Consider the following 25,083-nt stretch of genomic DNA (forward strand, 5'->3'; position numbering starts at 1 on the left):
GTACTCACATCTCCACAAGGGGAGGTGTTAATCCACTCATAGCCTGGATGCTGGCAAGGGTCCAGGCAACTCCAATGTTTGCTTGTACGCAGACTCTATTAGTGTCTTATAGCCGATATTTTAGAGTACAGAATTTTGAAAAACCCATCCCCTGACAAGGAGAAAAACTGATCAAACAATACTTCATCTTTCATCTATGGATAGTATGTTAAGTGATTTAGCTGAAACACAGTTACTTACAACAGCTAGTATTTCTGCATGGGCATATCACATACTAAACACCACACTAATATGTATAAATAACAAGTATATTACCCTCCATCCACACAATTTTCCCACACTCTCTGTTGGTCATTGCTTCACCATCAGTGGGGTGAGGGTTGACAGAGGGGGACCATCATTTAGAAACCATTGAGATGGTTTGAGATATTTTGTGTTTTAGTGGCCTCCTGACCTTGCATGCAATTTGCAAAGTGCAGAGAGCAGATGTGCAATGAGCTAACCAAGGAAGACATCCACTCACTTCTTCAAGGGGTGTTACTTCTAGCAGCCCTGACTCCATCCAGTGAAGCATGGGTGGTGGTTTTCCCAGTCACTATTTGCGGGAAACACCCCTGGATAGGTGATCAGGATGTGCTCTTCCCTGCCTGTGTCTTCTATTGGACTTCAATTGCCTAGATCACAGTCAGGGCTCCACCCCTCGGTGCTATGGAGCCAGGCTCGTATGATTAAAATTTAAAACAAGATTTAAAGTTGCAGCTATAGAACTATCTTAGACAATGCAAAACACTGCAAAATATGATTCTGAAATATCCAGAACAGAATGGTCACTGCTTTCATTTAGGAAAAAAATATTTTTTATTTAAATAGAATAATGTCACCAACAGCAGTTTTTGTAATTTGTAATATTAAAAAAAAAAAAAAAAGATCATAATGCTGAAAAATTATCATCATAATTCAGATTTAATTTTTTTTCCAGCAACACTATCTTTGTTTTCAGTGCTATTTGAACAGGAGGTAGCACTTTTGTGTCAAACCGAAGACCACTAAAACACGAAACATTGGTCAAAATTCTGTGCGTGTTTCTGTAATAATCTAGATTCACTGGATCCATTTCCATTAAGATGTGTGTATACAATGCCATCCTTTGGTCTCCTGGTTTTAAGTCTTCTCTCTTATCATACCTGCAAACAGGAAATTATTTTGTGAAACATTAAAACAGTACACGAACTGCAAATGAAGCAAACATATACAACTCGTGTCATAACAGAAGTGAAATTGTTTAATGGCACAAAAGCATGTAAATGTGTCACAAAGAGAGTATGCAAGACAATGATGAGACAAAATTTACTATGACATTAAGTAACAAAATATGGAGGGTCTGCTTCCATTGGTGGAGCAGAGGGCAAAACATGACAATGGCCCTGGTAACCAAAGTCTGATTAGTGGCTTGGAAGGTTGATCAACGGCACAGGCAGGAAGAATGAGCATGCCCTTCTTGGGGACAGTGGTGGTGGTCCCCACAGCCTTATGTTAGTGCTCTAATGACAGACTCCACTAAACAGCAGACTCATTTCAGGATGTAAGGAGCCAGTGCTGGGAAGATATGTGTCATCACCCAGGCTGGTGACAGTAGCCCATGTGGAGGAATACATACAGGAACAAAAGGGTGTAGGTGGTCCTTGCGGCAAAGCAAGTACTCACATCTCCACAAGGGGAGGTGTTAATCCACTCATAGCCTGGATGCTGGCAAGGGTCCAGGCAACTCCAATGTTTGCTTGTACGCAGACACTTGCAGAAAGCTATCTCCACAGTGGATTTGAGAACCTCCCACTACTGAGGAATGAATGGAAATCTAGCACTGAAATACCTGATGGTCAATAGGCAGAATAAGAAAAATTATCTTATTAAAAAAATGCAGTGTCTATTTATATACCTGTCATAAAGACAAAAAAAAATTACTTAGCTGTCCAAAGTGTTAGGCAAAGATTTAGTTAAGACAACATTGTGCTGTTATAACAGGCCGAACAGGTAGACTCAAAATGTTTCTATATATGCTGTATGGATTATGTATTGGAACTTGTGGATACGGTAAAGTTACAGGTTATAAACAATTCTAAAAATGCCACCATTTAACCATACAACACAAATATTTATTACTCTCCTTTTTCATATCCAAGAAGGTCATTTTTTATTTAACAAGAAAGCTATTTTTTAGACTAGTACATCATAAATATCCTCATATAAGATAATAATGCACACTTAAGTCCAATGTTATAACTCTTTCTGACTTAAACTGTAATTAATCGAGCTACTTCCTGGTATAAGCGTTTCTTTTTCTTTTGATAGAATTCTGAGTCTACAGATTTCTTGAAGCTGTGCAGTACCAAACTACAAGAGTGGAGTTTAAAACAACAAACACTTAGAACATGTAGATTAGAAAAGTACACAAATAGTCAAATTCAGCTTTCCGGTATATAAATGCAAGATATTAATTATGTCATTTGAGCCATATGACATTTACAAACAAGTTAAAGTAATAGTATTGGCAGGCTAACAGCAGAATTTTTGTACACTTGAAATGCCAGTGGCAGGAACATTCTGCATTTACAGTAGGGCAGAGGGCACTGTCCTCCATAGCCATGGTTACTGTTCTGAACTATAATCACAGTGGCCTTGGACATTTATCTGTCTGTATGTGTGACAAACTTGTATGCTGGCTAAACCACTGTCACTGACTAATGGGACTTTGTGACCAGACTATCCTGTACATTTTGGTCTACCAGTCCTGAAATTGCCATATTACACAAGTGCCTTGGGGGTATCCCTTATGTACAGACTGCTGACCATGTCAGCCTGGATAATTTTGTTCCCAGTTAAAGAGCAGAATTCATAAATATCGATGTACTGTACAAGGCTGCCTTGCACTGTGTACTGTCTTGTCCAGTATCACTGCACATCTCTGCAGTGAGTAAAACCTCTGCAGTTAAATAGATATTTTGCAGGAATGGCCTATGTGCACCACAAATATCCTTGTTAATAGGAATGCCATACAGTATGCCGATTCAAGGTCACTCATGCTATGCAACTTGTGAAGGGTACAGCTACATTCTTGATGTTGTTAAAACTGCATGGTGAATGATTTACAGATGTTTGCAGGAGAGGTTTAATGGGATTCAGGGGGGTGATGATTACATATTTCTGAATTTCACTTCAGCTGAACACTGACTCTCTGCAACACTGAGCACAGTATGCTGCTGACTTGTGAGCAACATTTATGAATTAAAGGCCATAATCTCCTCTTCCTCTTATATACTTATGAATGCTTCAAACATGACAAAATATGTTGCCCAATATGATAATCTCTACAGGGAGGGGCTACAGTCTTACACAGAATGGGCTGGGTGGTCTAAGTAATTAAAAACATGTTCCAACATAAAACTAGTTCTGTTCCTTTTCTATCTTCATTTTAAATTGTCCCATTTTAGTAACATATTCAGGAAGCAACTTTAATTCCTCACAGAAAACGTTCCACTTAGGATATTCAACATTTTTTTTTCACATGTTAACATTAATTCCTTCACCACAGCCTCATTTTTGCCAGTTTAAATGTACCTTATAAAAGCTAGTATTTCTATGTGAGCGGTCTTGTGTCTGTTCCTCTACAAACTTACTCAGTTCCTGACTGGTGCTATTCTTAACCCTCATGGCATTCTTCCCATTTTCTGTATACATGACAAAAACATCCACTGCAAGTGAAGCATGGAGGAGGGCTGAAACAATCCTTAATTTAGTTCTCTGCAAAAAAGGATGGGGCGAGGGTACAAGTTAAGGTTCCACTGGCAAAACATGACTGTAGCAGTATACTTCACTGGTCACGGAAAAGGAAACAGGCCAGGGATTACAGTGGGATAAGTTACTACTGGAAAGTAGGAGCCACTAGGCAAGGTCTTAGAATATGGAGGAAAAGCACAGAGGTATTGGGCATGCTAGAGTATAAAACAGGGAGCTACTTGCAGAACATGGAAAAAAGAATGGGAAGGGTTGTAAATGCAAAGCAGAAAATTACAGTTCAGTATAAAAAGAAAGCAACTACAAAAGATAAGAAGAAATACAGGGAATGAAAATGAAAAAGGGAGGACCAGTGGTAGAGTTAAGTGGAAACCAAAACTAAGGCAGTAAGGTATGTGGGGATGATCAATGGAAAAAAAGTCAGAGACTGTCAACTGGCATTAAGGCATGGGGAGAATAAAAGTCTTCATTTAGAGTATGGCAGACAGAAATAAAAAAGGTAGGAAATCAAGTGATTTAAGTACAAAGAGGATAGACAGTAGAATTTTAAATGGAGACCTCATCAGTGTTTAATAAGGAAATGGAAGGTAGGATGCCAGGCTGGACTACAGGAGGGATGAAGAAAGTGAGTGGAGAAATGAAGTCACAGTTGAAGTTTGGAAGGCATTATCACTGCTAATAGAGGACAAGGCAGAGGGGCCTGGTTGGATCCAACACAGAATACCCAAGAAGGCTGTTATGACACTAGTTAAAACTCAGACATATCTCTTCAACAAGTCCTTTAGGGAATGAGTGTCTTATGGAACATGGAAGCAAGCAGTGATAGTGTTCTTCTGCAAAGGCTGAGCAAGAAGCAGCTCAGAGAACAACAAGCCAGTCAGCCTAACTTCAGTAGTCAGTAAAACAATGGAGGAAGTCCTTAAGAAAAGGTTAACAACGGGGAGAAAATGGGCTGTTTAACAAATTACAGACTGGGATCTCAGCAGGAAGCTCCTATCAAACTAATCTGGCTGTGTTCTATGACTGGATTACTGGTGAGTTGGATAAAGGAAACCCTGTGGGCACAATGCAGGTTGATTTTAGTCAATCTTTTGACTTAGTCCCCACTCCCCAGACACATACACACCTTAGCTTTCTGTGAAAATAAGGGGGACAGGAAGGTGAGAAACTGTGCAGGTAGCTGGTGAGGATATTACAAAGCAGACAGTGGCTGTGGGGGGAAGGGAGTCTCAAGTGTGTATCCAAGTCAAAGTCCTGCACTACATAATGTGGTTGTCTAACACAACATTCATGGGATGGAAATCTGGATCAATCTTCTTGAAGATGACACCTAGACTCGGGAAGTAGTATCTGACAAAGGGTGCAAGTCTGCTGGTGAATAAGAATAGATCTGAAGCATGGTATGAGAGGTGGTGCCACCTCTTCGATCCTTTGAAGTGACTGGTGATACAGCTCTGAAATCATAACCTGTGGGTACAATATAAACTCAGGAGAGGAATCAGACCCAAAATCACATAACAGGAAAAGGACTTGAAAGTTGCTGTAATAAAAAGCAATAACCATCAGGATTAAGGAGGAAAGGCAGCAACAAAGGCAAATAATATGTATATGTAACAGTATACGTATGTGAACTTCCAGGAACAGGAAAATTGTGATGTCGTTTAGTCTGACCCTTGCAAAACTACAACTGGAACAACCCATGCAGTTCTGGTGGCCTTACAAAGAGAAAGAAGATGTGCTGCTGAAGATAGTACAGAGCAAGGAAACCAGGGTGGTATAACAGGAAAGAAGGAATAGTATAAGGAAACAGGCTAAGGGAGTTTGACCTTTTCACGGGGAATGGTGTGTGTGATATGGATATATAAGGCTGATGTGATGGGATCAAATTGGACAGGATGTATAGGGTGGGTAGGAAGGAAGGGACAAGACTGCCAGATCATGGGAACCTAGTACAAAATACTTCTCCATGAAAAAGTTGATAAGACTGGTTCATAGGAGTTTACTAGGCTAATGACCTTAGGGCCCTTACAAGCCTAGCCAAGTTCAACCCTTGTTCCCTTAAGAGTCTAGAGATATGATCTATGTTATAAGCAGCTCTAAAGCAACACCAATTGCCACTATACAAGAGGGACACAGGTGAAACCCCTAGAATGAATTTGCAGTTTCCATCCAATCGTCCAAGTTACACTTAAAAAGGGTTAATGAGGGGCTCTGTTTAACCTGTACTGGAAGTTTATGCCAGAAAAGAGGCAACCTCTATGAGACATATCTGTCTCTCTAGCAAGTTCTATTGATGTCACATGCTAGGTTAAGGTCCCTAGAGCGAGTGAATCATGTACCATTTGACTTACGAATGTGCAGCATTTCCAATAAGGCAGGATCAGAGCTTGCTCTGCATGCAAGGCACAGGTCACCTCTGAGTAGTCTACATGATATAGAGTATAGTGACAGTGATATCAGTCTGTCAATGTAAGACATGTACTGAAGACCCTGAATTTTCTTTGTGAGGAACCTTTGAGGTCTCTCCAGTTGCTGCAGGTGTCTTGTTGAGGTACATACCAAAGGGAGCACTGTACTCTATTACTGGCCTGATGAGGGAAGAGTACAGGGGTTATAACCTCTTTTGTTCAGAAAGCTATGCCCTTGCTTATGAGGTGAGCAAAGTTGAAGGCCTTCCTTACCACTGTGGAGACATGGTGATCAAAAGTAAGGTTGCTCTCATCCTTTGTACCTAAATCACTCACCATTGATTTAGAGCTTAGGGTGTTGTTATTAGTACTGTAATCTGCAGGGACATTGCCTTTACCAAAGGGGACAATAATGTATTTTTTGCATTGTGTTTAAGACCATGACTTTGGCACCAATCATTGGTTTGTACAAGTCCATCTTGTAGAATGTTGACATCATTTGGGGACTCAATGACTGCTCCCAGTTTTCAGTCATCAGCAAACTTTGTCAGCCACAGACCTTTTGAGAAGTAGATTGCAAACAATAGGGGCCCCAACACTGATCCCTGTGGAACATCACTGGTAATGAGTCTGCTGGTGGAGGTGGACTCCACTATTTTGACTGTATGTGTTCTGTTGGTGAGCCAGTTTGCAACCCACCTGACAGTATATGGGTTGACCCCCAGAGTGTTTCAATGATGCCTGAGTGGGGGATTGCATTAAAGGCCTTGGCTGAGTCGTACGCCATATGTACAGGTTTAACTTTGTCCAGGGATTTGGTGACAGTCTCGAAGAAGTCCACCAGGTTCAATAGGCAGGATCTCCCTTTAACAAAACCAAACTGGGTTGGCTCAATTGTTTGAAGGTCTTCTATATCCTTGTTGAGAAGGTCCATGATGTTTCTCTCCATGGCTTTTTAGATAAGACTAGTTAGGCTAATGGGTTTATACTTCCCAGAGTCGGTGTATGTACCCTCCTTGTGCAAGGGGATGATGGTAGCTGTTTTCCATTTAGCAGGAACAAAATCAGTGCTTAGGTTGTGGTTGAAGAGAGTTCCCAATGGTGTCGCTTACTCCTGTTTTAAACCACTGAGAATGCAGCCTGGGATGTTATTAGGTCTCATACAGGCTGTGTGTTTGGCCTTGGTGTGAGCAGTTAAGACCAGCTCTTTAGAGATACAAGGTGGAGAGAAGGTGGTAGGAATGTTTTGGGGCATATGTGGTGGAGACTAGGGGGAAGAAGTTTTTACTGAGCCTGTCTGCTAGCATGTTGGCTATTTCCACTGGTTCAGTATATGTGGTACCATTCACTGCCAGATCAGCGCAAATCTGGGCTTTTCCTTTAACGTTTTGGATGTAACTAAAGAAGGCTTTATGATTATCCTTAGGTAGGGATGCTAATCTAGATTCGTAGTTAGCTTTAAAGGACGTTACAAGATATCTTATTTGCTTATTCAAGTTGAGAAGGGTGTGCTTCCAATTCTGAGATCGTTCCTTCTTGCTCTTAGACAGCAATTTCCTATTATCATTATATAACCTGTTTATGGTGGATGTCCACCAGGCAACACTTGTTTTTTCTTGAGGATCTTGCTTTGGTCCCATCAGGAACTGCTGAGTCAATACAATTGTATAGATGTTTATAAATCCAATAGTGGATATCCCAGCATAGGTGTACTTGCCTTCAGTGGGGACCGGAGCTTTGAAGCTATTAATGCCTTCTCTTAAGGGGCTGTAGTTGGCTTTGAAGAAGTTTTTTTAGTCTAGTTTCTCCTGGTTGGGGGGGAGTGTCTGAGGCTATCATTACTTTACAAGAGACCGATTTATGATCAGACTTCACCAGGGAGGGCCGCACACTTATGGTGGTGCACCATTCTACCATGTTGGTGTGTACCAAATCTAGAATGTTTGGGCCCCTTGTGGGGGTGCCAGCTATTTGCTCCAAGGCATTTGAGTTAATGAAGTGCAAGAACCTTTGGGCGAGTGTGTTTGTACACATATAATTGTAATGGGACCAAAGCAAGATCCTTTCTGAACATCGTCTGATCCTAAATCCCAAAAAAACTAAAATGCTGTTATTTTCACCAACACGTAGGTCTACCGCTTTCACCTTTACCATAAAATCAAATGATGGCACAATAATCTCCCCTGACCCCTCTACAAAACTATTAGGTGTCATCACAGACAATAATCTAAAATTTGACCTACATGTTAACCAAACTATCAAATCCATCAATAAAAAACTAGGGTCACTTTACAGAATAAAAGCCTTCCTAACCCCTCCAGCTAAAATTGCCATAGCTCGCTCTCACCTTCTTTCAACCCTTCTGTATGCATCCCCTCTACTCTCGAATTTAAACAAGACTGTCCTTAACAAACTCTCAATTTGCTACAACCACATTGCCAGGTTTGCCACTGGGCTGATTTTAGGACACATCATTGCATCAATCTAAATCAGCTTGGGTGGCTTGAACTACCCAGCCTAATCCAGTATAACCAACTGATTATGGCCTATAAAATCCTCTACAATCCAGACAATTCTCCTGCACTTAAAAATATTATCACCCCCAAAAACAATCCTAGACCGCTTCGATCCTCTAACAAACTACTAATTCAGACTAGCAAAATTAATAACACAGCCGGTAATTCTCTCTTTGCAAACTCTGTAAGTAGATCCTGGAACTCTCTTCCAGCTGATATTACCTTACTTTCCACCTTAGGTCAATTTAAAACTAGACTCAAACAACATTTGTCACTTAACTGGCTATGTCAATGTATCAAGCCTGGCTAACTCTCTCTAGAATGTGTAAAAATCTGTTAACCAGTTTACTGTGTAATTTAACTTAATCCTGACTTGCGCTCAGGATTAACTGTAACCTGTGGAACTTGTTTAACTTGCTTACTTATGTAATCTCTGTAAATAGTCTGTAATATGTAATGCTGGCATTATGTAATGCTGTATCTGCTTACCCTTGGAGCTTTTCTCCCTGGGTCTCCACTGAAAATGGACATGCATCCAGTCGGACTATCCCGGTCAACATATGTAAAATAAATAAATAAAAATAAATAAAATAATTTACCCAATCTATGGACGGTTAGTTTAAGTCAACCATAACTAGGGTGTATGGTTGTATTTTGAGTGACTCAAGTAGATCCAAGTAGGTAGTGTGGCTATCATGGTTCATGAAGGGGGATCTATAGCTGACGATAACTTGGAGGGGGGGTCTTTCCTATAGTTATTTGTACATGGAATAACTTTAGGGAATCATTCTGTTTAACCAATCTGGAGGTGCATTTATCTTTAATGAATATTGATACTCCTTTAGTTTTCAGGTGTTCATTTTGTGGTCTGAAAGTGTGTTAGGCATTATATCCCGGTATGGCTGGGGTGCTCTCTGTGGGCTTGAACCAGGTCTCTGTGACTGCACAGATATCTGCATCTTCCAATGTGAGGAGTGCTTTATGTGAGTTTCAGATTTAGACATCTAGCATTTAGCAGCATAACATTAAGGTTGTTTTTTGAGGATATTTTTACATTGAGAATTTTGTTTTTGTGACATTGCCTAAAAAGGCATCAAGGGGAGGCAAGAGCCTTAGCCAGCAGCTAAAATGCCAGAGTTGACAGGTGGAGACCATCTCTGGCAAAGTATTGTGGTCTATCAGCCATATCACCCAAGCTGACAGGTACTGGATCCCCTTAGAATGACACCAGAAACTAAACCAATTGTTGAAGTCAATCATTTTTTGTCTGTATTGAGGCATCATCCTAGGTGAAGGTAGAATGCTGCTTAAGGCTAGGGACATATCTGCCTGGGACACATAATCAGACAGCTCAGTCATGTCTCTCTTCATATAGTCCAGTTAGGTATGTCTCAAATCGTTCACACCAACACGGACTACGACAGAGTCATAACAGTGCCTGTTGTTGAGAGACTTGAGTGCATGTGTGATGTGGTGGATCCTGGCACCTGACAGAAAGCTGACTGTGACCTTCTCCTTATCCCGCCGGGTGAGTGGGACATCTGTGTGTTTCACAACAGTCACCTATGATTAAAACATTTGATTTTGTGTTTTGCCTTAGGGGCATGTTTGGTGAGACACTTGTGTGTGCGTTTGTATGTGTACTGTGATTTGCTGGGAATGTATTAAGTGAAATGTGTTTATGTTTGGGAGGTCTCTGATTTTAACGTAGGCTTCTAGTATGAACCTCTGCATATGTAGGTTTAGGTGTTGTACATGTGGATGGTGCAGGAGGTGAAGTGTGTGAGCTGACAACTTGCTTAGTAACTGATATACTGATTTGTGAGCAAAAGAGCCTAGACTCTCGATTCTTAATATAGACACATCTCTTACATATTGAATTTATGTGAATTAGGAGGTGGGTTGTCAGAATACATGAGACAATTGCTACACTGCCTCAATATGCCCATCTTGATCAAGTTGGCTGGAGAAATGGTGGGAAATTGTCCATTCATGATGCTAGATGAAGTACTGCAGTCAATAACAGGGAGGGGACTAGAAGGACCAGGTATGGCTGAGGAACAAGAAGAAAGTTCTAAACTGTGAGGGGCTTAATGGGTAAGACTTGTGGAGGAACCTCAGAGGCTCAGCTGAGTGTCTAACTGGGCAGTGAAGCACAACAGTGAGAAACATCTGAGAGATAATTTTCCCTTAGTTAAATACTTGTGTTCTAAGAGTTTGTGTCTATAACTGTCAATGGGATTCTCCACTGTTCAGTAGTGTGTGGTTATGCAGGTGGTGCACGCCACTCAAACTGGCGCTAACGCAGGCAAACAGTAGCAACTAAATTAAAATGATTTCAAACACTTTAACCAACAGTAGCACACTAGACTGGTTCCTGGCCCATCAATCGCCACTCATAGGTTCTTAGCCACACTCTACTCTCAGTGTGTGGTGTAGGGGAGGCCCTCTTTTGTGGAGGAAAAATGGATTAGTGCTCAGAAACTGTAAAAGCAGATTGGGTCCAGCAAATCTGAACCAAGTCTATGCTAGGCTAAAAGTGCAGGAAACAGCAAATAAACAGTAAAATACAGTTCAAAAATAACAGTACACAGTAAAACACAATGCATGAAGTCCAGATCAAGTAAAATGATACTTATTTTTCAGTAGCAAGCAGTGGATGCTTCAGATAACACAGGATATTATAGGCTAGGACATTTGGGACATTAAAAACAAAACTTTGACCACTTGCAGTGAGAGCAGGTAAAAGCAGAAAGGCAATTTTCTAGTGTAACTGCAACATTTGGGCAGACAAGATCACACTCACTCTCCTTCTGCCAGAATTATTTATGTAGTTGTGCTACATTATGTTACATAACAGCACTAACTTAAAAAGCACTTCTAATAGAAATATTGATGAGTCAGACATGATTTTTGTCACTCATTTTAAAGAAATGATTGTTAGCCTTCTTTGAGGAAATTTTTTTCAATATCGTTAAAGAAAGCGACAGTTCAATGTATATGGGACCCATGCTTGAAAGCAGTATTATTTATTGTTCAGCCTGAATTACAAAAAAAAAATGTGCATTTACAAATGTTTTTATCTTTTTTCCTATTAGCAAAACTAGACAACATAAATTAACAACAAATGAGCCGCAACCAAAGTATATAATTTGAAAACAATTATATTTATCTGGACAAAGAAAACATTTACTACACTTATACTTCAGGTTCACAAATTTTTAACTCTGATATTATTATTAGGCATGACCATAATAATAACAACAATTCAGATACACTTCCTTCATCCAGTTTTCTCTTCTCATGTCACTGATTACTCAGTCATAGAAATGGCTTTTGCTGGACTACTGTGGCTTGATTTATATGAAGCTATGTTACTGATGCCCATGTGTAAAGTAACTAGTATTAAGGAACTCTATACCTTCCTTTTGAATGGAATGGACATTTTTTCTTTGACTCAGTTCTGTATGAGGGAAACACAGTCCTCCGTTTGTGATCCCCACTGCCCAAACTCTAAATATGATATATATGTGCACACACACACACTAATATATATATATATATATATATATATATATATATATATATATATATATATATCTACTTCTCCTTACTTCTTCACCTATCTCTCTGATTGTTTCCACTCCTCTCTCTCCTCTGTGGTTTCTACCCGCTCCGTTCGCCCTACGGGCTCACTCCGCTCCCCTCCCTACCCCCAATTCCCACCCACCCCCAGGGGTCCTAACCTTATAGCTCACTGGCCACACCCCCTATCCATACGTTCTAATACTTCTCCTTCCTACTCTTTCTTCCCCCTCCTCCTCACACAACCCTTCTTCACCACACACTACCTCTTTACTTTTCCTATCCTCCTCTTTGTTGTCTTCCAGTTACCACTCCCACTATACCTACTCCTTTAATTTTACTCCTTTCACTCTTCTTTTTCCTTTATTTGTTTCTTTAATTTACTTAACAGTTGAGTACCCCCTTTCAACTTCCTGCTCTCATACTTTTCTCATCCATCTCTATTACTCTCACTCCTCTTACTATGGCTCCCTACCTGCCAACCCAGCTTTCACTCTCAATCCTGCTTTTATCAGCCCTTTCTTTAGTTTACCTCCCGTCCTTCTATGAGAAATCACTTTATGTCCAACCTTTCCTTCCACACAAACACACTACAACATTTCTCAACCCACTTAAATCACATCCATATATTTCTTCTACCCCTAACTATCAACAAGCTAAATTCCACAGACTCACACATCTCAACTATGTCTTGCCTTCTGATTACAAAGCTAAAATACTAACCCTTCTAAAATGCAACCTCATAAATAAACCCAGTAATCCTACCCTACAAGATGGTGATATCCACCCCAACCCTGGTCCAACTTTCTCTTCTCTCCTAGTGTCTATACCCAAACTCAATAACACCTTCCTAATAGGACATCTTAACACTCAAAGCATAAACAACAAAGTACCTTACCTGCATGCCCTCCTTCACACACACTCATTTGATATTCTCTGCCTCTCAGAGACCTGGCTAAAACCTATCACTAAAGACACTGAGATTATTCCCCAAGGCTACAATATAGCAAGACTCGACCGTCCCAACCACAAAGGAGGTGGAGTTGCAATCCTCTTTAAAAATCATCTGAATATCACTACCTTCCCAGCCTCTCCAACTCAAGATAGCAAGGTAGAAGCCATCATTACTAAACTCCTATTAAATTCCAAAAAATCCCTTTATATCATCTGTATGTACCTGCCACCTGGTAACAATATACCTATCCTAGAAAATTATCTTAGTTGGGTATCTGCCACTTACCCCCAAGAAACTATTATACTAGGCGATCTGAACATAGACTGGAATACCATTAATGCTGAAAATCCGTCATCCCATATCAACCTGCATGGTTTTACCCAAACCATTACCTCAACTACTAGGCTCAACAAACATAGTAATAGAGAAAGCATATTAGACTGGACACTTGCATATTAGACTGGATACTTACAAACAAAGTCAAAAATACTTACAAAGTAGGAACCTTACCAGATGATGTTAGTGATCACTCCTTAACATTCATAACAAGGGAAAAGGCTGATTGTATAAATCCAGGCATTATAAGAAAAATACGCACCATCAAACATTTTAATGTGGAACTGTTTCAGTCTGAACTTAGTGCACGTAACTGGAACCCCTTAGAAACACTTCCTCTTGAAGATGCAGTATTTTACTTTAACACAACTTTTTTATCCATTCTTGACATACATGCTCCTGAACGTACTATTAGAATGAAATCTAACACAGCCCCTTGGCTCTCCCATGAAACCAAAAAACTTATCTTCAATAGAAATAAAGTCTGGGCCACTTGGAGAGCCCATAGAAAGAACCCTGATCTACTACATTTCTGCCAGCTTAGAAATCTAACTAAAAAGGCAATAATAACTGACAAAAAAAAATTCTACTGCGAAATACAACAAACTCATCTTAACAATTCTAAACTTTTCTGGTCATCAGTTAATAGACTCCTCTCCCCAGGAACTTCCAAAACACCTCCCCCACTTAATGCTGACCCTGATACCCCTCAACAAACTGCAGATGCTTTTAACTCTTTCTTCACTGAAACTATACAAGCTCTTGCTAAACAACTTAATGCCAACAACTTCCACCCAGCAAGTAACCTAACAAACTCTGCCTTTAAATTCTCTCTACAACCTATCTCTACATCTTACATATACAGACTCCTTCTCAAACTAAAACCTTGTACCCCCTCTGCTGATAAGCTCCCTTCACTTTTTCTTCAAAAGGCTGCCAAGGTTATCGCATACCCTATATCTATTCTCATAAATAGGACAATCAAAGAAGGAACCATCCCAGATATCTGGAAGGTCTCTCACATTATCCCACTTCATAAAGGTGGAAACTCCATTGACTACTCTAACTATAGACCTATTGCTCTTCTCTCTCCTCTAGCTAAAATTATGGAGAAATGTATCCATCATCAACTTGTACAATAACTCTCTCTTCACAACATAATTGCAAACTGTCAACATGGCTTTAGACCACATCACAGTACTACTACTGCCCTGCTGTCCTTTGTAGACACCATCAATCATAACCGTAACAACAACCTACTCTCTTCTGCCCTCTTCATTGACCTCTCTAAAGCATTCGATATGGTCAACCACTCTTTATTAATTAATACTCTTGAATCCCTCTCTTTTGATACCCCAGCCACTAAATGGTTTAGTTCCTATCTTACAAACAGAAAACAGGCAGTTCTCTGGGATAACCATATTTCTTCTCTTTTGCCTGTTTCTATCGGAGTTCCACAAGGCTCTATTCTTGGCCCACTTCTCTTTTCCCTCTTCATTAATGATCTCCAAACAATAATCCCTCAAGCAACCTGCATTCAATATGCAGATGATTCTACACTCATCTGCTCAGCATCCTCCACCCCAGAACTTATCTCTCTTACTCAAAAAACCTTTAACACTGTGGAAACATGGTTCTCTAGCCGGTTCCTCCTACTAAATGCTAAAAAAAACAAACTTCTCCTCTTCACCCCCACTTCCAGGAAGTCCCCCTTAAACTTCACCATCTCTTCTAACAGTGCCACTGTCATCTCACCTGACTCCACAACTAAACTTTTAGGTATTACCATTGACAACAACCTCTCTTTCAACCAACACATTAACAACACCATAAAACTAGTCAACAGAAATATTGGGTCCTTATATCGTATTAGACCATTTCTTACACCTACAACTAGAACTAGGATTGCTCACTCCCATCTTATATCTACTCTCCTTTATGCTTCACCCATTTTCACCAACCTCAAGAAAACCAACCTCAACAAACTGGCAACCTGTTATAGTAACATTGCCCGTTTCGCTACTGGTAACCCCTACAGAACCCATCACTGTCTCAACTTGAAACTACTAGGCTGGCTAGAGCTTCAGAACTTTCTTGCAATCCCTCAACTCACTATTGCCCATAAAATACTGTACCAACCAAATAACACCCCTATACTCTCTCAACTCATAACCCTTTATAACAATCTTAACTCTCTCCGCTCTTCTAATAAACTCTTGGCTAGTTCTGTAAAAGCAAATAACACTGCTGGTGACTCTCTATTCACCAATTCAGTAGGTACAAAATGGAATTTGTTACCTAGGAACATAACAATGATCACATCATTGCCTCTCTTCAAAAAAAATATTAAACTGCACTTCCAAAATCACTGGCTTTGTCCCTGCAGTAAACCTGACTAACCTTTCACTTGTATTACGCAACTTTAATCCAGCTCTTACTCATGTGTGACTCTTTCCTCCACTTACCTTTCTTTTCTTATCTCACTTCATCTTACCATAGCTTCTTTGTCTGTTAACAGTCTTAACTTGATCTCATTTTCAAAACTCTTCCCTTCTTAACTTCTCCTTTTCTTATTACTCTCTTTGTCTTCTCCTTCTTAGCTCCTTTCCTTTGTTACCTCTATAAAACTAGTATTTTTATCTTTGGGTAATTTTATTTTGGACTGTAACTGAGTTTAGTAACTAATTCATGTAGTAATAATTTTAAATTGTAGAGTGTTAGTTTTTTACTAATTTTTTTACTAATTCTATTACTTTTACTTATGTTGGTTTTATGCCTTGTATTTACTTCTGTGGAGCTTTTCTCCCCGGGCCTCTACTGAAAATGGAAATATCTCCAGATAGACTAGCCCGGTCAACAAATGTAAAATAAATAAAAAATAAATAAATCTCTTAAAGGCAAATTATGTATTTTTTTGTTTGATCCATTTGTTAACTGGGTAAGCCCACTTGGACAAGTGCCCCTTTTCAGGGATGACCCAGAAACATTATCTGGTTAAGTGACTTGAATGCTTACTCAGTTCATCAAAGCCTGACTGATATAGTCTGACAGAAGAGGCTTTTAACAAAATTATTTAAGAGGGGGCAAATATATGTACTCTTCTAACTAATACAAACTCACTGTGAGGTACCAAGCTCCAGAGGAAATTTGAAATGTCCTTCATCAGAACTCTATTCTATCTGGGCTGAATGATCTGGAATCACTGAACTTAGTGACAGTCAACAAAACAAACACCTATCAAGGTCTGCCAGACCTTTTAGCATGGGAAGGTGCTTAAGCTTGGTATGTCTTTCAGAAGGCAATCCCTAAATCTTTTCTGTTACACTGGTCATTTTCCTGTCTGTGGTATTGACCCCATCCTTACAATTCTCACTTTCCTGTGTGTCTCACTCCTTTGTAAACACTGAGGTACATAATTCATTCATAGCTTCTACCCATCTCCAGCCACAGGATACTTTCTCTTTTTTTCCCTTCCAGAAACAGTTTTAGTCTGACTGTTGCTATGTTTTCTAATGTATCTGATTTTGCCAGTTCTGATGGAATACAGTGATAAAGGACTTACGATGACTCAAGTGACATAAGTTAATTTAACAGTTCAGGCACCCACTGGAGCGGTCAGGCAGAGGAAAGGAATAAGAAGCTGATGCCTGATTCAAAGATGGCCGCCATTCTTTAAACACTGCAAGTCTACAGCTCTTCAGATATCAGAAATAAAAATCAACCCTGTGGAGATATCACAAGATTTAATACGCTAATTGGCAGCAATAACTAATGTACTAGGATCTATCTTCACTTCTGAGAGGAAAAAATAGAGAAAAAATATTTTGTAACAGCAGGATTGGAACTGATGGTCAGCCTGACTCTGAACAGAGTAACAAACAAAGGAATTATATATCTCTCAGCTGAAATCTTACTCCTGGTATAAATACGTTTACAGTGTATCAAAATGTCAAAAGAAGACAAAACTATGGAAACCACAACTTCTAAAACTAAACTATCAGTCTTGCAATCTCCGGAAAAAGAAGCTATTTTTAAAAGACAGAAAACAGTTACACAAAGGGAGACTGCAAAAACAGGAATAACAAACAAACCAGATCAACCGGTCAGCATGGAGGAAATTAAATCAGCATTGTTACCTATTCAAGAAGCCTTAAAATATTTATCAACTCAAATGCTTACGTTTAGTGCCACATGTAATCAAATTTTGGAAAGGATGGATAAATCAGAAACCAGAATAGCTGAAAGTGAGGATAAAATAATAATGCTTACGAAAAAAAACAGACTCTCATGATGCAGACATTCAAACCATGCAAAATAAAATTTTAGACCTGGAAGCAAGATCCAGACGGAATAATATAATAATTAGAGGAATCCCAGAAACAATTCAATACAATGATCTTAATGCTACCATAATACAAATACTTGAAACACTGTTTAAGGACTCTGACAGTGTTAAACAGATTGTTATAGAAAGAGCACATAGAGCAGTCAGAGAATCATTTGCTTCAAATGCACCTAGACCAGTCTATGCCAAAATACTGAATTACCAAGATGCAAGCAAAATACTTCTAACTATTAAAAAGAATGGTGGATTTATCATGTGGCAAAATAACAAAATTTCCATGACACAGGACTTACCAATGCAAATAAGGCAATCCAGGCAAATGCTAGTTCCATACTGCAAGTTTTTGATTGAAAAAAACATCAGATTTCAAATGAAGTTTCCCAATACTTTAATTTTCACAGTAGATGGTACTAAATATTCAATAATCACTAAAAAAGAAGCAAAACCTACCTTTTTGAAGCTTTTCAAGGCACTGCCAACTTCAGAAGTTTGATCAAAGCATCCAGGCTTTTTTTTCAGCATCAGACAGACTGGGACTCCATAATTACGACGATCCGAGGCTTTATAACTCTTTGTTTGTTCTTTTCTTTTTACCAGGCCCTGGGAAACACTTGATTACCTCTTATCTCGAAGTTCTAGCGTGTCCACGAGGCTTTTCCAAGGATTTATGGCTTCAACGATCGTAGACAAGCCATGAAGTAGCAGGAAGTCCTTTGGAGGCTGCAAGGGGACTGATTTCAATGTAGCGCATGCAGGAGGTCCGTCCGCGAACTGGTTCCCCCGTCGCAAAATCGAAATGAAAAAAACAAGCTCATCAAGCAGGAAGGACTATAGGGAAGCTGTAGAAACTGTTTGGATCTAAAAACGAAGCTTCCTGGACTTATTTGGAGGGTAAATGGCTTCAGTGTGGTATGAGGAAATGTACAGCTGTACAGGTAGGAAATACTATTGTGAATGGGCTGGTTAAAATAGAAGGGTATTACATTGTATAGTGATAGAATTTGATAATTATGTCTCTATTTCTTTTTTTTCTTAGATAGGTTTTTTCACTTTTAATTAGGAAAATGTATGTGTATGCTTTGTTCAATAGAGTAACATGATGTTAGTATAACAAATGTTATGAAAAACTGTGAACTTGAAATGTTTAAAATGTCACATTTAGTCTTTCCTTCTCTTTAATATTTTTAAATGTATTTTATATGGACACAATTATTTAGCCAAATGCTTTGTGTAGTACAGTTTTTATTGTTACTTATAGTATTTTACAAGTTTTAGCAGACTGTTACCTTTGGAGGAAGACAATTAACTAAAGCAGTTAGAACATTTAAACAAAAATAAGCTTAGGATTGTCTTGCAATGTTTAACAACTGTTGGCTTTCTCTGGGAATTAATAATTAATATTGTATATGACAAGAAGTTAAAATCTATTATTGTTATTGCTGATTATCAATATAGTGAGGTATTAGTTAAACTGGATTTACATACAACAATTAGTAAATGTGTTTGACTATAGAAAATATGTCCAGAGCTGTAGTTAGGTAGTTAGTAGTGTTTATTAGGGAATGTTTGAATTAAGCTTTGTAGATTTAGAGATAGTGGTTGTAGGTTTTTTGCATGAGGTTTTTGTGTTAGTTTGTAGAGTTAGAAATTTAGATAACCAGAGATATTCAAGGAATGTGAAAAACCTATGTACATCCTGGTCCAGAGGAATAGTGGATAAGCACTGGGTAGGGATGGGATGTCAGATTTGCTTCCAAATAATCTATGATATGTTAACATACTGTAATCTAAGGTTGTCTCTTAATAGTAGGAATAGGAATACATTTTTGAAAAGCTTCATATGTGGATAATAGAATCCTGGAATGTTAAAGGACTCCAGAACATGAAAAAAATTAAGCTATTTTTACACCTGTTTTTCCAATCAAAAGCAGACTTTATTTCACTACAAGAAACTCATTTGACTAATGATCAGTGGGATATACTGAAGGATAAGAAATGGATTAGGGAGATAGTGGAGGCGGAAGGGACAACGAACAGTGCAGGGGTGGCAATTATAATTAAAAACCGATACCAAGAGAAAATCTTAGATGTCAAAGTAGATAAAGGGGGACGGTGGTGTTTAGTGGTTCTGATATCCAAGTTCTATGATAAACCCATATTACTTATGAATATATACGCCCCTTCCACTAAATCAGCACCATTTTATAACTTCACTTTACTCCATTTTACAACAATATAACAACTGTTATATATTAATGGGAGGTGATTGGAATTCGTATCAAGATCCCAAGTTAGATAAATTTGGTTCATCTAAAGCTTTTAATAAACAGGCAATGATAGCATTGAAGGAATTTAAAACCAATTTTAAATTATATGACCCATTTAAACATACACACACACAAATGAAAGCAGAGAATTTTACTTTTTACTCAAGTTGCCATAAAATGTGGTCGAGAATTGATTTTTTTTTTATCTCAGAAGTATTGATTTCTGCTGACCCATGTGTTTCTACCCAAGCTCGACAATTATCGGACCACTCAAAGATCACATTAACACTAAACAATAATAATATGAGTAATAGGAGACTTCGAGGATACAATTGGTCTTTAAATCCATATTTACTGAGGAAAGATGACATATTGAAAGAAGTTAAAGAGACACTTAAACAGTTACTCCATAACCTCCTCAAAAACAGACACCCTGTTGATATACAATGGGCTACAACTAAAGCCCAAATAAGAGGGATTTTTCTTCAGAAAGCTACTTACTATAAAAAAATGCAAACTAAGGAACTACAAGAATTGGAAATCAAAATTAAGTTACTAGACCAGGAGTTAATGAGGAACTACAATAAACAAACAGAAATAGACTTATTAAAGTGTCAAAAAGAATTGTTTTTATTACATAATAGTAAACTATCATTTTATGAACAGAGAAATTTAGTAAAATATGCAAATCATATTCAGACTCCCTCAAAAGCACTAGCACGCATCATTAACCAAACGAAATCAACACTATTAATATCAGAAATATATTATAATAATAGAACATATACTAATAAGGCAGACATCATGAATACTTTTGAAACAATATTTAATCAGGTATATGGTGATCAGCAGACACTTTTACCAGATAAAGTTAGGAAAGATTTCTTACAGAAGATCACATTCCCGAGTATTGATAATGAGTCCCATAGGGATTTAATTAAACCAATTTCAGCGGAGGAGGTAACAGAGATAATTAAGAAGCTGAAACCACATAAAGCCCCAGGGCCGGATGGATTGACCTCTGAATTTTACAAAACTTTTAGTGAGATTCTGAGTAGAATACTTTCACAGACATTTAATTATATAATTCAAAATAAAATTAATGATCCCCACTTTAATGCTTCAAAGACAATTTTGATACCGAAAGAAAAAAGTGATTCTAAAAACCCAGATAATTACAGACCCATTTCACTCTTGAATATAGACATGAAAATTATGACATCCATCCTGGCAAATAGACTGAAAAGGGTCACAAATCTAATAGTATCAGAGGAACAGGTGGGGTTTATGGATGGGAGACAGACCACTGATAATACATTAACGCTTCACACATTAATTTCCTACGCCAAGCACAAAAATCTCAATATTTATGCACCTATAATTGACGCACAGAAAGCATTTGACAGAGTTAACTTGGTATATCTATTTGATATGTTATCATACTTTAATATACCTCAGGATTTCATTTTAACATTAAGGAAAATATATAACAACGCATATACAAATGTATTTATCAATCAAGAATGCTCTAAAAGAATACAAATTAAAAATGGTACCCGACAAGGGTGCCCATTATCTCCTATTTTATTTAATCTTTATTTGGAACCATTATTTTTACACCTTAAACAAAATGTTTTTTACAATCCCCCAACATTATATGGTATGAAGATAAATATGGCTGCTTTCGCAGATGATTTAAATATATACTGTACCACACCTGTGTCAGATACCGAGAAAATATTAAAAGCAGTAGAAGACTTTGAGAAAATCTCTAATTATAAACTTAATTTTAAGAAATCCAAAATATTCCCATTAAAGACACCTACACCCTTTTCATTGTTACCATTGATAGGACAGGTAATGACGGAAGAAAGAACAAAATATCTGGGTATTGTATTTTCAACTGATAATAGAGATTTTTTTATAAATAATGTTAAGTCAACTTGGGATCAGATAACATTGGACTTGAAAAGATGGAGTAAACTGAAATTACCAATGATGGCAAGAACTGCAATTATCAAAATGAATGTTCTTCCCAGAATACTATATATACTTAGAGCTACACAACTCAGAATCACGAGGAAATTTTTTTAAACAGCTTCATATAGGACTGGGGAGATTTCTTTGGGAACCTAGGAAAACGAGGATAACATATTAGAAACTGATGGCTCCAAAGAATAGGGGAGGTCTAGACTTACCGGATTTCGAAACTTATTACTTGGTAATTAATGCTAACAGAATTTTAAGGGCGATTCACTTTGATAGAGGCAGTCTGAAATGGGTGCCCAAATGGTTGATCTTAACTTATAGACATGTAACTGGAGTGGGAATTAACCGTAAAGCTTTACCCTTTTTGAATAGAGGAACACTCAGTAAATATGACTTAATGGAACATATTAAAAGCTATGTAACTTCAATTCAAAATCTTTTTACTTCATTAAACCTACTAAAGTATATGATGGTGTTTCAACCACTCCACAAGAACCCAAATTTAGTAATAGGGAATACATTGATAGACTTACAGAAATTCCCTCTAATAAAGGATTTAATCATATTGGATTTCTACCCCTTTCTTGGGATATCAGTTCACGATATTTTAAAAGAGAAAAGTCTTCGTATTTCCTATCTAATTATCATGAGACAACTAAAAGATCTGGCTATAAATTATTTTAATAACTTTGAATTTAAAGAAGAGGAATTAAATATATGACGTAATCTGTGAGAAGCTCTGATACAAGACAAAAAATATATAACTACCTCATATAAACTGATAAAAGAGATGAAATATAATAAACATATTCTCTTATCGAATTACTGGAGGGAAAAATTAATATTAGTTGACGACAGAAAGATCTTGGAAGCATTTAATCTAACATTAAAGTCAGTATCCCTCCAAAAATTACTATTCACACAATTGATGATATTTAACAATGCTTACTATACCCGTCTTACTCTTCATAAATTTGACTCAAAGAACTCGCCTAATTGTCCATACTGCATAGACCAGACAGCTGACCTGTTTCACATGTTTTGGAGTTGCAAATGCATTTTTAAACTTTGGAATTCGTTAAAACTTCATTTACAGAAAATGGGCTACCAACACTCAACACTCTCTTGGGAATTTATGATCCTACATATTCCCTCAGATAACTTAGACAAATCAAAAAGGATCATAATCATGAATATTTGTTTATTAATGAAACTATACATAGCTTCAAACTGGTTGAACCCGACCCAGACATCTTTGGAAAATTTTAGAACATTAGCAATAAGACACATATTAGCGCACAAATTGTTAATCAATGACCATAAGAAAAGCATAAATAATATTAAAATATGGGAGCAAATCTTTAATATTGTGTTGGCCTAGAGGTTCTTATCCACTGTTACTCAGGATATATATTTATAAGACAGATTCAATCTTAGATTAGATATAGGTTGTAATAATAATACAGACTGATGGCTTTTTCATGTTGTATTTCCTTCTTAATAATTTGTGTTAATATACAATGTTTGTGTAACTTTTGGAAGCAATCATGTACATATTGTATATACATAGTAGTGTGTAGTTATGTAGTTGAAAAATAATAAAAGACGGATGATTGAAAAAAAAAAAGAAGCTGATGCCTTCTTGCCTTTCTGTACTTGTGAAGACTGGGGCTCAAGCAACAGTCAGCCTATGGGTGGGTCTGGGGGGCTTTGCCACCATGAGGCTCAGGATGGGTGCACCCAGAACCATGTCTCTTGGCACATATAATCAAAATGTTGATATACTTTAAGGGTGTAGTGCTAAAACTAATGCACCTCCTCATGTAGTTATGGCAGCTCTGATCCCTCAACTCCCACACAGCCCACTTTGCTGTCTAGATTCATGGACTGGAAAATCTGGCTTGGGCATTAAATATTATGGTATAGTAAGTAAACTAAGATCAAATAGGGTTTAATAAAAAGTGTTGTCATTTTAAATCCCTAATGAATAAAAAATACACACGATTAAAAAAATAATACTAATAAAAGCAGGTGAAGGTATCTTTACTAAAAGCCAGAAGCACCAAAAATAAAACAGGTGAGTCAATAATTTTTTCCTGCTTAGGGGTTGTTGTTATCAGCACCACTACTGATATATCATTTACAGATATAAAACATGCAATACAAACTCAAGGATATATCTCTCTTCACTGTTTCAGATACGCTGGGGTATTTGGCAGTGTCTCAATCTTTGTAAAAGAACTCCTAAAAACAGAAACCATGCAATCTACTCAAGACTAGATGTTACTAATATAATAATTAAAATAAGCAGTGAAAAGCAGAATATTGTTGTACATAGATCTTAGTAATTGCATTCTGAAAAAACAAAAAACGTTGTTATACACTTTTCATGCAATCAGAAAAGAGTATAACAATGACACAGATTCCGGAAACTTTGCTGCATTTTGCTAAGTGAATCTGAACAAGTGGCCACTCACAGGGTGAGCGCAGTTTGGTAAAACCCAGCTACATAATCTGGTCGAACATGTTACATGCTAATGACAAGATAATGAAGCGCTGTGTATGATAATGAGGCAAAACAAGATGGCAGAAATGCTTAAATTCCATGCAGTAATGGTACACTCGCCTTACATTTGAACTCTGCCATATGCTTGTGTTCAGATGATATACATCACACAATATGCTTGGGATTGCTGCAACCATTGTAAATCAGTATCTGCAAATGGCTCTGATTGCAGCTGCTTTGCCTGATGGTATGTGATGTTGCCTTGGACCAAAGAAAAAAATAACCCAACATAAAAGAAGTATAAAAAATATATGCAAAAACTGTGTGTGTGTGTGTGTGTGTGTGTGAGTGACACATTTGCAAATAAGTGTATGGAAAACTATA

At 37.8% G+C, this 25,083-nt stretch overlaps 1 protein-coding gene across 1 annotated transcript in view; it reads right to left on the reverse strand.

Moving 5' to 3' along the window:
* Positions 1 to 834: 834 nt before the first annotated feature.
* LOC122797703 (dol-P-Man:Man(7)GlcNAc(2)-PP-Dol alpha-1,6-mannosyltransferase-like) overlaps positions 835 to 25,083 on the reverse strand; it is a 290,834-nt gene continuing 266,585 nt past the window's right edge. The window contains exon 6 of the mRNA XM_044066238.1: positions 835 to 1,184. Within this exon, the coding sequence (XP_043922173.1) occupies positions 929 to 1,184 (256 nt within the window). The 3' untranslated portion in view covers positions 835 to 928. The remainder of the gene's footprint in view (positions 1,185 to 25,083) is intronic.

The sequence above is a fragment of the Protopterus annectens genome, chromosome 3.part1, assembly GCF_019279795.1.
Source record: "Protopterus annectens isolate FY-2018-M chromosome 3.part1, PAN1.0, whole genome shotgun sequence".
Lineage (NCBI taxonomy): Eukaryota > Metazoa > Chordata > Ceratodontiformes > Protopteridae > Protopterus > Protopterus annectens.